Genomic DNA, 17,072 nt, shown 5'->3' on the forward strand with positions numbered 1-17,072 from the left:
TATTTAATATATTGTTAAGTTAAATAAAATTTTACAATACATATCAATGAAGTATACATATGGGAAAATCTAAATAAAAAATATATTATTATTCTTTAATTTATTATATTATATTTAAATATAGCATTGATTTAGTGATATATACAATTAAAGGGATAAAATGAAAAATAAAAATTTTGAAATTACTTAGATCTGAGCATTGGTTTAATATAATTTAGCTACAAGTTGTACATAGCAGGGGGCTACTAAAAAGTATGACATTTGCACAGCTTTAAATATAAATCTTTAAAATAATTATCTTTCATGGATTTCATGATTAGGCACGAAGTACACAAGTAATAAAAGCACTGTATCTTTGGATTTAATATTTACTTTACAAGACTTCAATATCAGTATTGGCATTCTCATGCTTTGCAGAAAATACCATTTCCTTAGGAACAGCGCACTAACAGTTTTTCGTCTTACTCACTGGACCATGTTATGTACAGTTTTATTACTATAAATCTATGTACTTCCAACGTACACCTAACACTAGGTGATATAGAAACACAGTCTTAAATTCATTACTTCTGTTTCAATATATATATATATATTATATATATATATTACAAGACTTTATGATAAAATAAAGTCTGACCAGTAATTAAAATAAATTTTTTGTACTATGGAAAGTTTTCTTACACCTTAAAATGTTTACTCTGCAGAAACAAAATTTTGTTACTATGTGTTCAATAACAAGTGTTTGCATTACAGTTGAACAAAAGTGTTGTATTTATTTCAGTGTACAATATGTACCATTGTGCACTGTAGTGTACAACATAAAATTGTGCTATCTATACTTGGTATTTATTTCAACTATGTAATATGGAATATGTTGAAGATGGTGTATATAAATTAAATAATTCAATAAACAACAGACATTTTGTAGTACACTATAAATCTTTTGAACTATTCATATTGTGCTGAAATATAAAAATTAATATGTGTATAGATAATAATTTTATATGGTACACTGGGAACTATTTTTTTGAAGATATAGTTGCCCCCTGTTCTCTTAATCTTGTTATATGAAAAAGTTCGGTAGAAAGAAAGTATAAAGTAATTAGAAATATGGTCTAATTACATATTAATGCAATTGAATTGATTACCACCCAATAAATACAAATTTTCTTAATTTTTTTCAATTTTGGTCAATATATACTTTAAATGTAAGGAATTTTTGACAATTATAGTTCCACATACACTTACATTTACTGACAAAAATTAGAAAACAATATAATTATAGAAAAACAATTACTTATTGTTTTACTTTTAAGGTTCATGTGTTGGAAATAAAAATGATCTGAATAAATAACACATAATATATTAACAGAATACTAGTATTTCTTGGAATCCACCTGTATAAACAATATAATTTAGGTGAGAACACAAAGTAAAGTGAAATGTTTTTGACAAAACATAAGAAACGTATCTTAAATATTTAAAATAATTTTAGTTCTGTTAATGCATACTAAATAAACTTAAATAAATAATTTGTTTTTTAATTTTTATCAGTAAGTGTATTTCCAAACTTCATTGTATGGCACACTCTCACTTGTCAGAAAATGACTCATTGTACAGATTATAAAGTACTATGCAATATACACACACACGCACACACACATATAAATATGTATATATAATATATATATATGTGTGTGTATATAGTATGCGCACTTAATCGAAGTCTTAAATATAGTGGAGTTAATCAGGCTAGGCCTTGCCTGATTGATACTTTACGTTTATAACTCTATTCAGTATTATTCATCCAATTTATACATAATATAAATTTCTTTGGTCTTAGATGTTGTTTTATATTCTACGTTTACATACAAATCATATATTCTAAAATACTTTGTAAAGTGGTCATAGATTGTTACAATCACCGGTCGAAAATAAAATCATTCATTAAATTTAATAATTAGTTAACTGTCTACTACGTATAGATATAAAGATATTGCACAAAGCAAAATAAAATATAATATTTTATACATCAAATACAATTATTGATTATTATAAATAAATTCGATTATTAATTTTCTTTAGCGATATTGATAAAAATATATAACAAATATTTTTCTAATGTGATTAAACATAATTAAAATTTACAAAAAATTGTAATTGTTCTCAATATATTATTATAACTTTATTAATAAACAAAAATTAATTATATATTAGTTCAATATTTTTATGTTTGAAGCTAATAGAGCATGAAACGTAAATGTACTCAGGTATTGAAACAACCTTATGACTATCTACGTACATTAAAATTTTTGCAGCACACACTTATTTTAAATATTAAATAATAGTGTGCATTTATATAAAACATAGCATACGTTTTGTAAGTGTAATACTTTACTGGGAAAATATATGTACAATATGTTTCACTTTAAGCTTTAAAGATACCAAAGTTATTACTTTGAAATTAAATAAATTATGAATTGTGAAAATAACAGTATTCGAATTCATGTGATAGATTATTAAAGTACAAAAAATTCATGTTCAAGTAAAAGCTTATTCGATTAAGAAAATATTTAGGCGTGTCGTAAAATTTCCCTTGCTTAGACAACAACGATCTTGTGGTTGTTACCATTTGGCAAGAGAACATAATAGACACGCTTCCCCTTATCTCATTGAAACTCTTGTATATTATTATGGTAAGGGTTATCAAAGGAACCATTTGGTTCTTCAGTTTTTTCTATAACACTTTGAATTTCAACTGTTGATCCATTATCAGAATGTCCATTGTTATCATTTAAAGTTCCAGTATTAGTAACATTATTACCTACTATGTTTACATTATTTGTAGTATTAGCTTGTTGTTGTTGTTGTTGTTGTTGTTGTTGTTGCTGCTGCTGCTGCTGTTGCTGCTGTTGCTGCTGCTGTTGCTGCTGCTGCTGCTGTTGTTGTTGGCCATTTACAGAATTTTGACCAGAATTGTTACTGTTTTTTGATCTATGCCTAAGTTTATGAGTGGTGAGATATTGTTTTACAGAAAATGCCTTATGACAAAGGTCACACTTATAGGGTAAAGGATCCTGACAATTTGCACCATCTCCAGTAGACGATGCATGAGTTGTTAAGTGCATTAAATAATAATGCTTAACTACAAACGATTTTCCACAAGTTTCACAAATGTATGGACCTGATACACCATGTGTTTTACGATGTTTATGCAGATTGTCCTTCCGAGAGAAGCTTTTACCACACATTTCACACTCGTGCATTTTTTCACCTGTATGAGATACAGAGTGTCTAACTAAATGTTCTTTACGACTAAATGCCTTTGCACATGTGGTACACACAAATGGGCGTTCACCAGTATGCAATTTTCGATGCTGATAAAGATGCTCTCTCCGTTTGAACGGCTTGCCACACACATCACAACTAAAAGAATTATTATTAGTTTGTAAAGGTTCCTCTTTGATTCCACTATCAGTGGCATCGGTTAAAAGGGTTTGAAGTAAACTAGACCTTGAATTGAATGATGAACCAGAGCAACTATGACTGTTTAGCTGATTCATGGAAGAGAAAGTTTTGCCACAATCTTTGCAAGAAGTGTCCCTAGTATTAGTCTGAGTAATAGCTTGGGGATTCACAGTGATTAATGATGTAGGTTCAGGCCCTGATTTGATTCTTAAAAACTCTGAAATTTGTCCAATTGAATTACGAGATATTGCATCATCTGCTTTATAATCTTTTGAATCTTCCCGAACGGTTTGTGTAACCAGTGGGGGGTCTTTAAATCCTAAATTTAAAAATACTTCAGGTGCAGAATGTACAGTTGTGAATGTTTGTACATTTTGTGCATTATTTTCATCCTTTTGTGTCTCAGATTGCACTTTTTGAATGATTGGCTGATTTTGTTTAGCGTCAGGTTCCGTCTTTAGAATAATATTATTATTTTGATGTACAACTTGCCCTTGAGGTTCTTGCTTAATAGAAAATTCTTGCGGTGTATTAATCTGTACTTGTTGTTTTTCAATTTGTTGGAGCTGCCTATGTTGTTTCTCAAATTCTCTTTGCTGTCTTTGTAACTGTTGGATTTGTTGCGTTATCTGTGATTGATTTTGCTGTTGTTGTTGACCAACCTGCGTTTGATTCTGTTGCTGGGGAATTGGAGCCGATTGATTCATCTGTTGAGGAATTTGTCTTTGCGATTGTATTTGTTGATTTATTTGACCATGATTCTGTATCTGATTTTGGACTTGTTGAATTTGTGAGGTCGGACTATGTTGTTCTGTAATTTGATTTTGTGCTTCATTTGATTGAGGTGATAATTGCTGTGAAGTCTGTTGTTGATAACTATAATGTGTCTCTGCTGTTGCTTCCACAACAGCAGCTGCCATACCACCAGGTTGCATCTGAAATTCATTATTATTGTTGCAATTGTAATAAACTTTGTTCAATTTTATAATATTAAACATAGCAGCCGTTATGTCTGTTATTAACATTATTCCTACAAACCTGCATGGCACATTTATATTGTTGTACTCTTGCTTGAACTCCACTGATAATTTGAATATTAGAAGCATTTATATTGCTGACAACAACAGGTTGTTGATGTTGTATCGGTTGATCATTATTAACTATTTGAGTTCCTGCAGTAGGTGGTACTTTTTCTATTGACTTTAACATTTCATTTTCTGGTGTTGTTGGTCTATCCTTCTCTGTACTTTTCACATAAACTTTACCTTCTTTTAGAAAATCTTCAGAATATCGTAATGAAGTGAAGTATGATTCTAGCATACCCTCTGCACTGACAACAGTTTCTCTAAACTCAATGAAATTCTCCAACTTCTTAATGCATTCATGGCAAACGATTTTTGGCAAGGAGTCTTCCTCCAAAACCTGAACATATTGAAAAAATTCTTATTACCCTTTATAGTAGAGCAACTGTCTAAACAATAAAAACTATAATGACTTTAAACACTTTATGACATTGTAAACGTTTACAAAAAATTGCGCCTCTTGCACAATTTTAGATACGGAGAATCACTGTCTTGGAAATTCTCACCTGAATAGGTAAACACGTTTGGATCTTCGACTGAAGTTGCCGCCTCCGGCCTTCCTCCCGAAAAATGTTCATTTTGTTACCCTCGCTACTCGTACACAATCTGCAGAGTTCGTAGTAATTCACTCTTCGGTATACAGACATTGTTTTCCCGCGGAAAACTCAATTGCGCGACCCTCAGAAAATCGCGAGTGACTTTACTGTCGTGGAAATCCAACCGTGACAACGATCACTGTTGTCTTATCATCGTTGACGATTCTGTTTTCCATACGAAACAAGATTCCGCTTGATATCGCATCTCCGAGACTACGTGAGTTGCACCCGTGGCCATTTGCAGTGTGTGATTATAGCGACAACGAAGGACAACGAAAAGCGGGAAAAATTTAAATTGACTTGTGAACATTTTTATTGTATCAAATAAATTAGTACATTCATACTTTTAAATGATATTAATAAACAACTTAGAGAGAATAGGAAATTATAATCGTTGGTATTCTATTAATTTTTTAACGTACTCATCAATTGTACTTCAATGTAAATAAAATATATAAGAAAACTCCCATTAAATGAACTTTATTATTCAAAATTTTTATATCGGAATTTTTATTAGTTATATATCACATATCTTATGATGTCAGTATAAGTTTATAAATAAAATTTTGCATAAAATTCTATTTTCAAACGTTTACTAATAAAGCACGTTAACAGTACATAGGAATTCGATCAATTATTTATTATTAAAGTAACAGCGATTAACGATTAAAACCAGTTATCGTTGTAATTTTTAATTTTTTATACGAATATTAATATGGAAAAACTGAGTATTATATTGTCTAAAAATTTGTACATCGTCGCATTTAAATTTTTCGTTTGTAAACAGATAACGTTTAAACGGAATATCGTTTTACAGAATAGCATTTTATTTAAAATTGATTAAATACGAAATTACACCGAACTTTTTCTATTTACATTAACTAAAATTTCGTACGAAATACAAATTACAAAATGTTTTAAATATTTTTTCATCCAGTAATAAAAATAGTTTATTTTCGGGTATTGAATATGTGTCACCAAATTATAACTTTTATTCATTTATAACAAATCTGAAGACAGAATATGCAGAAGTGAGACTACCAAGAACCGACGAAACTTCGTGATTATTTCAAATTTTATGACCTTCTTAGCAAATGAAGTAAATTATTCTTTGATCTAATTTTCATCGAATAGTCTGTGGAAATACGGTTTTGTATGAACATCCCCAGTTAAGTTGTAACACTTGATGGTTCTGCGAGGCCCAATCTGATTTAAGAGCGAGGAGATATATCGAATGAGGAAACGCGGAACATTGAACCGGATAGATGAAAATGTCATCACCGACTGGTAGAGTTTCCTGTGTAGATAGTATTGGGAATAGCTTTTGGTGGGTGGTGTTTGGCCCGTTTTATTCATCGGATTTCACGGTCGACGTGTGCACTCGGCACGTAAGAATGCATAAAAATGGACCGTGTTCATGTTAAATTATGAAAGCGAATTTATTGATCGAGAGAGCGTGCAGCAAGGAATATCACGGCGCGATAGCGCAAAGATCCTAACCTTGTTTAAAAATGAAGTCAGGCACCATGGACAAACACAGAGGCTCGACACTTTTGAAATCGGAAGAAAACGAGCAAGTCTTCCAATTAATAGGGAATCGGTGCCAGGTGAGAAATATTTCCGCGATAAATTCTAATCGCCGAGACTGTCACCCAAACGCGCCGATTTTGACCTAAATTTTGTCGATCTATGGGTACGGACTATCACGTACTGTCATCTCGATTTTGACGTTATTTTAACGAGAACCTTTGACGTTATTAATACCGTAGGCATGTTTCAATTCACATTGACTAAGATTTTTTCAATGTTTCCTTAATAACTGCATTAAGAACATTATGTCAGGAGATTTTTTTTCAGCAACATATTTAATGCTGTAAAACAGAATTGATTCAAACTAGAATTATGGAATTAGTCATCATGTGTAAGAATGTATATTTATGGTCATGGATCAGTAAAAATTTATTTGTATGGTCAATAACAAATAGACATTCCATGTATAGGATTACTTGATCAAATAACCTTTTATTCAGTTAAAATGAAGTATTATCATATTTTGTAACTGTAGTTATTATGTTTAAAAAATTTTGAATAATTTGTATGTATTTAGTACGTTTGTATTTCGTATATTGTGCGTTTTAAATATTAATTCTTATGTGTATGTCTACTATGAGAATGTTGTCATGTCTTTAGAATTATATATTAGTCATAAGCGATTTGAATGACATCAAAGGATTTGTAACTATGTAAAAATTTTCCATTGATGGATTATCATATTTTCTTGAAGAAATTGCTATGATATTTCGTTTGTTATTGTTATTTTAAATAAATATTCATATATTTAACAATATTAAGAGTTTTTTTTGTTAATTTACGAATATTAATAGTTTACAATATTTAGTATTTCCAATTTAATAATCGTTCATAGAATGTATATTATTCTACAAGCTCTCATCGATAAAAATGTAGTTTCAATTTGAACAAATTTCTTTGCATCATAGAGAAGATAATATTGTTAAATGCATAAGTATTTTATGCTGCTAATAATAAGAACAAGCATGAAGTCTAAAAGTAAAGCATTGAAATAACTTTACATAATAAATAATATAATTAATAAATGAAGTTTTTGATGTTACCATTTTTTACAGTGTTTAGCAGCAGGAGTTATTCAATTATATTTGACTGAACCACCTTTACATAAAGAATGGATAAAGAAAACTACAGGTATTATAACACTGATAAGAGATAATCCTAGGCGTAGTTTCTTTCTTCGTTTATATTGTCTGCAAAGGAGAGCAATGTTATGGGAACACGAAGTGTACAATGCAATGGACTATAAAGCACCATTGACTTATTTCCATACATTTGAAGCTGAAGACTATATGGCTGCATTTAATTTTGCAAGTGAAACAGATGCTGTAACATTAAGGTATACAAAAATATATGTTGTAATTATGTTCTCCGGAAAGTTATCAAACATAAGGATTATATGTTAAAACAAACAATGTGAACATAAAAGAAAGGAATGGTATTTATTTTCAGAAATATCCTTCTTGATAAGTTAAATGCAAAACGTCAGAAAAGACAGCAAAGGCGGTCTAAAATGGAAATAGAAGGCCAGCATGGAGCGACATTACCATGGAGGAATCAGAGCAGCACATCACCTGTTGCATTTAGCACTGGGTCAACTTCTAATTTAGCGAATGGAACTCCAACTACAATCGGTGTAAATAGAAGTGCTTCAAGTAGTTCTATGTACAAAACTAAAAAGAAAAAGCGAGACAAAGCCAAGCGGAAATTAACAAAAGATGATATAGGTCCACCATCCAATTTTAGGTTAGAAATTGATAAAAATAATTTAATTTTACTAGTTCAGTTTTTATTGTCAAATGTTTTTATGTTACATATATTTTTAGACATCTAACACACCTGCCATTCAACAGTAATAATAAGACATTGGATCCAGTCGATCCACATTTAAAAATGTTTCTTGATAAAGTAGGTGTGTCAGACCATCAGTTCAGAAATCAGGACACACGCAATTTTATTTATGATTTCATTGAGAAAAATGGAGGCATGAGTGCCATTCGAGAAGATATTTCATCATCCAGTGTACAGCAATTGCAACAACAACCACCACCCCCAGTAGCACCTCAGAGACAGGAATTTCCTCCGCCAGTTCCTGCACGAGTAGTACCTGTTGGTATACTTTTAATAATATTATAATTGACTGTAAAAGATAAATACTGTTAACATATGAAATTTGTATAGCATCAGACGAGAAGTGCTCCATCGCTACCTCCAAGTCGACTTCATGCACCTTCAACACCACCAAGTGCACCACCTAGTGCGCCACCAGTACATAGAACATTACCATCGAGACCACCGCCTCCTTCTTTAACGACATCGGCACCGACATTGCCACCTCCTCCGCCTCCACCTCCACCAGCTCCAGTTCCACCTCCACCACCACCAGCTCCAGCTCCACCTCCACCACCACCAGCTCCAGCTCCACCTTCCAGAAGTAATTCGAGCGCACCTGTTCCACCTCCACCACCACTGCCTAATTTAGTGAACACTGAAGAAGAAATCGTTAATACAAGTGCTACAAATAATAATAATAATAATAATAATAGGAATAATAATAATAATAATGAAGAAATTGCTGATCCTAGATCAATGCTTATGGAATCAATCAGAAGTGGCACTACACTTAGAGTTAGTACTTGATATTATTTAATAAGTTGTTGACACTTACTTTTAAGGTCCGTAATTGTGCTATAATATCAATTTTTATTGCAGAAAGTTGATAAATCTGAAGCAAAACCACCTCCACCACCCCCAGATTCTAGAAATGCTTTATTGGAACAAATTCGTCAGGGAATTGAGTTGAGGCCTGTTTCAAACGAAGTAAAGTCTAAGACTCTTCCAGTGTTTGAAGGAGGACTAGCTAGTGCTTTGTCAAGAGCTCTCGCTGAGCGATCAAATGCAATTCATAGTGAAAGTGATGAATCGACTAGTGAAACCAGTGATGAGGATGAGTGGGACGATTAACTCAGGTCAGATATGTTCTGAATCAGTTTCAAATCAAACGATTTTACGAAATGTCACACTGTACTTATTATTATTATTAATGAAAGTGTGAAAAATGATTTCAGATGGAATATACAACTTGAGGAATACAATAATGTACCACTGTGATAAATCTGCTATTGATAAACATTTAAACAGATTAGTTACTGTAAATGTATAATGTAACAATTTTGAATTTGATATCCAAAGAAGAATGAAAATCATATATGAATGTTCCGAAAAATGGAATCAGTTAAATGTGTTATCTGAAAGTAAGGCACAATCATGTGGATAGGGCAGGTAAGGGCAGAATAAAGATTCTGGGATTGTTTTGAAAATATTGTTACGTATAATTATCAAAGCAGGTACACCGTATGTACAAAGGAAATAATACTATAAAGCACAATAGATTTATAAAAATAGTCCCTTTCTCGTTTGATACTATTATTTATTCAATTGGAAGAACTGATATTTGCCAAATAAAAAAAAGAATACTAGACAGATGTCTATTCAAGCTGTTTTAATAAATATTATGAAATATATAGTAATTGATACTGCTAAATAAGTTATAGGTATTGTTACTTTATATATTGCGCTTATTAAAATCGTAAATCCTAAGCTGACAATTTAGTTGTAACGATTGTTTCATATATTACAATACTTGGATAATCCACTTTGCCCTAGTTTGCCCTGCCCAAGTCGTGCGACTCAAACTATGCGTAATATTAAGTTAGCAATGACTTTCGTGCGACATGCACTTTTATGATGGAACAAATGTAAACGTACAGGTATAATTCCAAATTAATTGGAATAGTTCTGTCAGTTGTAATACAAGTGAAGAGGAAGAGTATTAGAAATATTATTAGATTCCTTTCCAGCTTAATACTCTATGAAGTTGCAATGATTTTGATAATGAACTACATATGTAAAGAGATATGTACATCGAAACAATTCTAATTCTTAGAAACTATATTTAACATCTCCAGAGACTTGTATATATATATATTATCTATCATGCATTATTGTTGTACAGGTCGACTTTAACAATCAAACTATAGTTCATTGTAACATTTCTTACGTCAGGGTTTCAAGGTCGATTTTTACAACTGACGTTCAAGAAATAAATAGGAATACAATACGTGAAACCGAAGGTCGTCAAAATATCACAAAAGTATATTTAAGCTATAGTTAAAATTCATCGGCATGTGAAATTTTTATTCTAAGGAGCTCGAGTTTAGTGCAGATAATTGCTTCGTTTATCGGCAAGGAAATCGCTATGGGAGGAATATCGAAATTACGGCTTTGTATCTAGTCGTTTATGAAGCCAAAGCAGGTACCCTGAACAGACACAAAACAAAAAAAGAGTATAGTAACTTCCAAGCGTTTTTGCAGTCTGTTAAACGACTCAACGAATCACAAGTATGAAATTCTTTTAATACTGTTTTGTTTTTTCTAACATTGTATTTGTCTCTCTAATTTATTATTGTAAACCTTATCATTGATCGGCTATTGTAACGGTAGAAGAGATAGCGAGAAGCAAATGGAAGAAACGCCACAAAGTGTACCATAGTGTTGTCGTTATATACATTACGGTAACTTTTCATCGTTGAACATAACTTGAAGCAAAGGGAAAAAGGAAAAAGAAGGAACGACACATCAAAATTACTTTTAGATATCTTATTAAAATACCCGTTAAATTGCGAATTAACGACTGTAGTAAAAACTGTATACTTTCACGTGTGTGATATAGGTGGTATCGAGCCCGCAGAAGTTGAAACGCAAGTAGAGACATTGTTCATCGGAAAATAACGTGAGAGAGGATAGACGAGGCGTAAGATAGAGTCATGCCGATATGGAAGAAATCCTAGTCACTCCAGCAGAAATGGGAATGAACAAAAGAAAGAAAAGGAAAAAGAGAAACGAATATGTTAATTATTAGTTATTGTATTTTATTATATTCTATAACGCAATATTGTCTACTGTGAACCATACGTTGCCCCGAAAGAAAACAAACTCTCGGTTCGACCGATGTAGATCAGAGATAACGTTACGAAGGATTTGTTCGGCCGCCTCGAATCTTTCTTATCAGCGTGTAACGTGTGGACGCGCGACAAAGACGGGGAGAACTATGAACTGTTTGTTGAACTATAATAAAACGAAAGTAGCGAGGAATGTTTTAACGATGACTTGTTATATAAAAGAAAAGAAGAAAATAAGAAATGAAACTAATAATATATCCGAGAACTCGAGGAGAGACGCGAGAAATTATGATGCGATATTTAAAGAATGCATTATAGATATTGTTGCATTTAAAAGAAACGGAATGAATTAACGGACATGCATTTTCGGTCCAGATTACTTAGAGAGCGTACTGCGCGAATAATTCGTGCCGTTTGCTCCGTATACCGTTCGTTCGCGCGCGGCACGAATTACACGCACGTCGCGCATGTTCTTCCGTCTCTCGATTGTACGAACGCGGGCACATTACAAACCGAGTTTGGTTTGCATTGTGACCGTCAGGCATAAGAAGCTATGAAGGAGATAAAAGTGAAAAAAGAAAAGAAAGAACAGACGACGAAAAGAAAGAAAGAAGAAAACCAATTTACTTCAATACGCAACTTCCTTTTACCGTATTAATTTTCTTATTTATATTATACCCAAGAGCTACGGTTTACGTTACGGATAATTTATAGCGCAAATCTTATCGACTAACGAAGAATCACTTATTTCTTTTCCTTTTTTTTTGTTTTTTTTTCTCGTTATTCAAGAAGAAGAAACACAAGTATACAGAAATGGCACTTCTGTAAGATTAATGTAATTTGTTAATGTGTACATATAGGTACATACAGCGAGGACGTCGAGAATACGTTCAAGTAATGTTTGTATTATTTATTTAACGATCAGCATTTTATGTATCGTGGAATATTGAGTTGCGAGTGAACAAGATCCAACGGGTTGAATGATGTGTTTGCTACGGGCGTGGATTGAACGAGATGCGTAGGCGCGGAGCTTGAAGGAACCGAGGAATCGAGATTTCTGAGCTCATTCGACGCGAAACGACCAAAAGGGAGTGAAGCAAAACCACATATCAGGATTGTAGGAATAGTAGAACATTAGCAAAAAAAGAAAAAAGAATGAAATGAAATGAAATGAACTGAAATGAAATGAAATGACATGTCACCTGTATTTGAATTTACAATTCGAAACGAACGAAAGGGAAATTCAAATAATTTTGTAAAGGATAATGGAAATAGGTCTTGAAGTAATAAAACATTACATTCAAAGTGATCACGCTGCTGTAATAAAAGACAAACTTTCCGAAATCTTGAATGTTCCCGAAGTAGCTTCACCGTCGAGTAACGGACTCCCGGGATTTCACTCGATTTTCACGATCCAAATTAAACATAACATTCATCGACCAATCGTTCAATTATTAACGATTAATATGCGTTTTGCATAATTAAAAGAGAACAGTTACGCGGCCGTTGATGGTATGAATAATTTATTGATTTTTCTATATGATACAATTGTATTATTCCCATAGTAGAGCTTACATTTTATGATACAAAATGGATAAAAAAAGAGAGATCGATTGATCGATCGTTATAAATAGGAAATTTATCTCTAATTGCGCTGCAATTTTAACGAGTTACAAAACTAGCGTATAAATCTGCCCGGTACGGTCAGTTTCGCGTATCTTATCACGGTAATCTCGAACGGAAACAAAAGAACACAATTTTCATGTTACTATAGCGATAACAATAGTGATAATAATAATATTAATAACGATATTAATAATAATCATGAAAAATGAAGAAAACAGAGAGCTGGATCAATAGGCGAGATGGAGTTCAATCGCAAGCTTGCCGATTATGTCTCCGGAATTTGGGGTTGCGTGGAGGGCGTCGATACGCTGAACGCAGCAATGAAGACGTTGATGATCGTTATGAGGAAAACACCCACCACGACGTAGTTGTTGATCTTCTGGGCGCTGAGAGAGTTCGATTTCCCTTTAATGTCGAAACGACCCTTGAAGATCAGACTGACTCCCACGGCGACCTACGCATTCATATTTCAAATCAATATCATCCATTCGTGGACACTGGTTTATTGCGCATGAAATGCTTTTTTCCGAGCCACAACGATGTCGTTCAAAAATCTTGGTTGTAAATTAGAAACATTTTTTTAACGAAATTGGAATTCTGTTTGTGAATATTTGTCATGGAGCCTTGCGAGCCGCATAATTCAGCATTGAGTGTCAATTTCTATCGAACTATTCGCGTTCGAACTATTATGTACTGCTAGGAGATCACTTGATGACTAGGCTGAGGAATTCGACTGATCGATCAGTTCCCATTTTTGCTTATCCAACTTTCTGTTAGTTTTATTTCTCAATTCCTGATAGTTTTGATCATTAATTTACTATTCGTCGACACAGTTACGTGTAACTAATCGAAACTATGAAACCGTAAACTAAAAAGACACCTCTTGCCTCTGTGCTGTTCCGCTAGACATCGAGACATCTCCCAACTGTACATATGTCTACCCAGGGTTTAGAAAGCATTTAAAGTATCAGGATGCAACAAAAACTGTTAAAGTCTTGGAACGTTCAAATAAAAGATGGAAACGATGTGGTTGTTCTCGGGAGGTCCTTACACTGCACGAGCGCGTTCTTTGTACACACTGCCACTCGACCATTAATTGTTGCTATTAGACTGCCAGTGATCTTGCGGATTCTGTTTTTTCAACCTAGTCTCTTTGTTCAGAGATTGAAACGTTCAAAATTTCTTCGAATTTCATTAAAGTTTCTTTTACTATGCTTTCTAATAATTGTGGATAATGGAAACGCAAGAAACTCGCAGTATGATTGTGACCAAAGTTCATATTTACCATCTTGGATCCTTATTTCAATGAAATAAATGAAGGAGGAAACGTGCAGGTTTGTACAAATTCTCGGTATTAAAATTTCGAATGTCAAGATCAAAATTAACTTTGCAGCAACATTTTTCAACGAATTTCTACCGGTTTAAAGGCGTAATGATGGTTGTGACGTCTAACTTTAATATATCTCAAGCAACAGGATCTCAGCTCTTCTACAATATCTTGCTATGGTTTCTCTGCTTACCTGCAGCGCTAAACTGATTACGATCAGGCTCAATATGATGACGAAGGTGGGGCTCTCCTGTTGATACTCGATTAGATACCTCAGTTGATTCGCGTTCGCAGTGATTAGGGCTACGTCCATCATCCCCTGGGCGACAGTCTTTTTCGCTGCGAACGTGTTCGACTGTTTGTACTTTTGAGCTTTTTTGTCGGTGGTGTCGACGGAAGGGTCCTTGATCACCACCTCCTCGACCGCTTCCAGTTTGTCCATGTCCAGTTTGTCCATGTCCAGCTTGTCCATGTCCAGCTTGTCCTTTGCGCCCTTCTCATCCATGATTTCCATTTTTTCCCCTTTCTTTCATCAAAACCAGTCTACCACGAGTCTGGATACTTAATCTCAATGGACCGGCACACACGCGGATGGACACCAAGGATGAACAGCGCGTAACCGATTCCGCGATCGTCTGGAAAATTGAACACCGTATCACCCTGTTGATGTCCTCTATCGCTGCTCGAATCTCAATAAAATGACGATGATTGATCGACTGACTCGAAACCGACTCGTGCCACGTGACGATGCGTTATCTGGAGAACACTGGGGCATTCGAAGGTGACGATACCAGAAGTGAACCCAATGGAACCGTAACGGGAGGTATGAGTCTAGCTCGCGACAAAGAACATAGCGGCTGCAAAGAAGTGGCATCGGGTCTATGCGCTAAGACTGCTGTAGCCTTTTAACACGCTGACAGGCAAACGAATGTTCAACAGAACGTGTATGCAGTCAAAACAGTTTTCTTGATCCCTTGTCCTATTATGTAATTCTCAACTATGATCGATGCAACTACTTTGCCATTAATGGTTGATTGAAATGAGAGAAAAATTCTAGGTATATTTTATGCCTATGTTCGCTCTGAAATATAATTATTGATGGCAGAGGAATAATATTTCATTTGAATTTAAAATTCCTCTTGAAAAAATAAGTTGAAAATACGATTTATTATTATTTACAAAAATTGTTTCTTGAAAATAAGATGACTAATAATTTGTTCCAGCACTGAATATACTTCTTATACCTAATAGATATAGACCTAACACTGAATAGACTTTTTTCTCTGTTGGCGTCCTTATTTATAAACATGAGCAATGTCATGGTTCCCTTCCTGTTGTTGCTACTGTTTACAACCGCATACAATGTATTACGAAGATCGCATAATGATTCACTTCAAAGAGAACAACCACTAAAGACACAAAGAAATCACTTGCCACGTATCATGTACCTGCATTGACGCACGCGAATCTTGAAAACTAATAGTATTGTCTGTAAAGAAGTAATTTATTAGATACAAAATCAGAGTAATGATATGTAAGTACGCTCGTCGTAAGGAAAAATAACTAGTAATGACAGAAACCAAATAGTGACATTGCTCACGTTTATAACTACAAGCACACACAGAAACGGAAGTCCGTTAACCACTTCCATGAGACTTTCAGCCTCGGCCTATATTTTGTTTCATTGATATGTATTTACAGATAAGGATAAAAAAAGTTTTACGAAATATCAAATCAGCATCAGCAATTTCGTAATACGTCGAATGGCCACTGATAGCTTCAGAACGTATTATAAGAATACCGATTTAATGTGGTAGCGTTTTAACATTAGACCATCATTTCAGATGATTCGTTCCATAATGGCTTATAACAATTAACCATAAAAGGACGATTTCAGGCATAAGAAAACAATGTGTTATATATACCAATTATCACCGAATATAAGTATCAAGTACTTACACTTTTGATAATACTATTACTAATATTATTAGTATCAATTTGCTTGCATTCGATTTACACATTTGCTCTTTCCCTAAAAAATGAAGCTGTACAGATAGTTTTATACCGCACTTTCGATTTACATTTGATTGTACCAAAATTTCAAAGATCATCACAATTGCATTAAAATTAACTTTTCGTGACACGCAACTCCTGAATCATGAATAGCACCAAAACCACAATGTTCGTCGAAATAGTCTCACACACTGATCAAAATGGCAGTATGAATTCATTGTTTGTTTCAAAATAATAACAAGAACTTCTTGACACAACCGAAGAGTGTTTGCAGATTGAAACCACATTGCAAATACGAGGAATAATAGATAAATTAGGTTTGCAAGCCGCAAACATTTCGTCACAAAGTGGTAACACATTCACGTCGGGACATGTTTCTATACGTTTAATCGTACCTCGTAATAATAACAAT

General features: G+C 33.5%; 3 protein-coding genes across 6 annotated transcripts; 1 reads left to right on the top strand and 2 right to left on the bottom strand.

Moving 5' to 3' along the window:
- Nucleotides 1-68: 68 nt before the first annotated feature.
- On the bottom strand, nt 69-5,422 carry LOC116424327 (uncharacterized). 2 transcript variants are annotated; one of them, XM_031970593.2, is made up of 4 exons: nt 5,057-5,421; nt 4,507-4,890; nt 3,514-4,403; nt 69-3,426 (listed from the first exon to the last, which is right to left on the bottom strand). In XM_031970593.2, exons 1-4 carry the CDS (start codon nt 5,195-5,197, stop codon nt 2,670-2,672), a joined length of 2,172 nt encoding a protein of 723 aa, XP_031826453.2. In that variant the 5' UTR covers nt 5,198-5,421; the 3' UTR covers nt 69-2,669. The 2 variants fall into 2 exon arrangements, with proteins under 2 accessions (XP_031826453.2, XP_031826452.2); XM_031970592.2 differs by having other exon boundaries at nt 69-4,403; nt 5,057-5,422.
- A 936-nt stretch (nt 5,423-6,358) lies between these two features.
- LOC116424326 (uncharacterized) lies at nt 6,359-13,003 on the top strand. Its single transcript, XM_031970591.2, has 7 exons — nt 6,359-6,753; nt 7,792-8,072; nt 8,186-8,479; nt 8,560-8,842; nt 8,915-9,361; nt 9,446-9,702; nt 9,802-13,003. Exons 1-6 carry the CDS (start codon nt 6,658-6,660, stop codon nt 9,695-9,697), a joined length of 1,653 nt encoding a protein of 550 aa, XP_031826451.2. The 5' UTR covers nt 6,359-6,657; the 3' UTR covers nt 9,698-9,702; nt 9,802-13,003.
- LOC116424223 (ninjurin-A) lies at nt 12,534-16,836 on the bottom strand. Of its 3 annotated transcripts, none has more exons than XM_076368886.1 (3): nt 16,607-16,836; nt 14,841-15,282; nt 12,534-13,774 (listed from the first exon to the last, which is right to left on the bottom strand). In XM_076368886.1, the coding sequence occupies exons 2-3, from the start codon at nt 15,159-15,161 to the stop codon at nt 13,586-13,588; spliced, it is 510 nt and encodes a 169-aa protein (XP_076225001.1). In that variant the 5' UTR covers nt 15,162-15,282; nt 16,607-16,836; the 3' UTR covers nt 12,534-13,585. The 3 variants fall into 3 exon arrangements, with proteins under 3 accessions (XP_076225001.1, XP_076225000.1, XP_031826184.2); XM_076368885.1 differs by lacking the exon at nt 16,607-16,836 and adding an exon at nt 16,082-16,250; XM_031970324.2 differs by lacking the exon at nt 16,607-16,836 and adding an exon at nt 16,096-16,205.
- Nucleotides 16,837-17,072: the final 236 nt, after the last annotated feature.

Source organism: Nomia melanderi, chromosome 7 (genome assembly GCF_051020985.1).
Source record: "Nomia melanderi isolate GNS246 chromosome 7, iyNomMela1, whole genome shotgun sequence".
Taxonomy (NCBI): Eukaryota; Metazoa; Arthropoda; class Insecta; order Hymenoptera; family Halictidae; genus Nomia; species Nomia melanderi.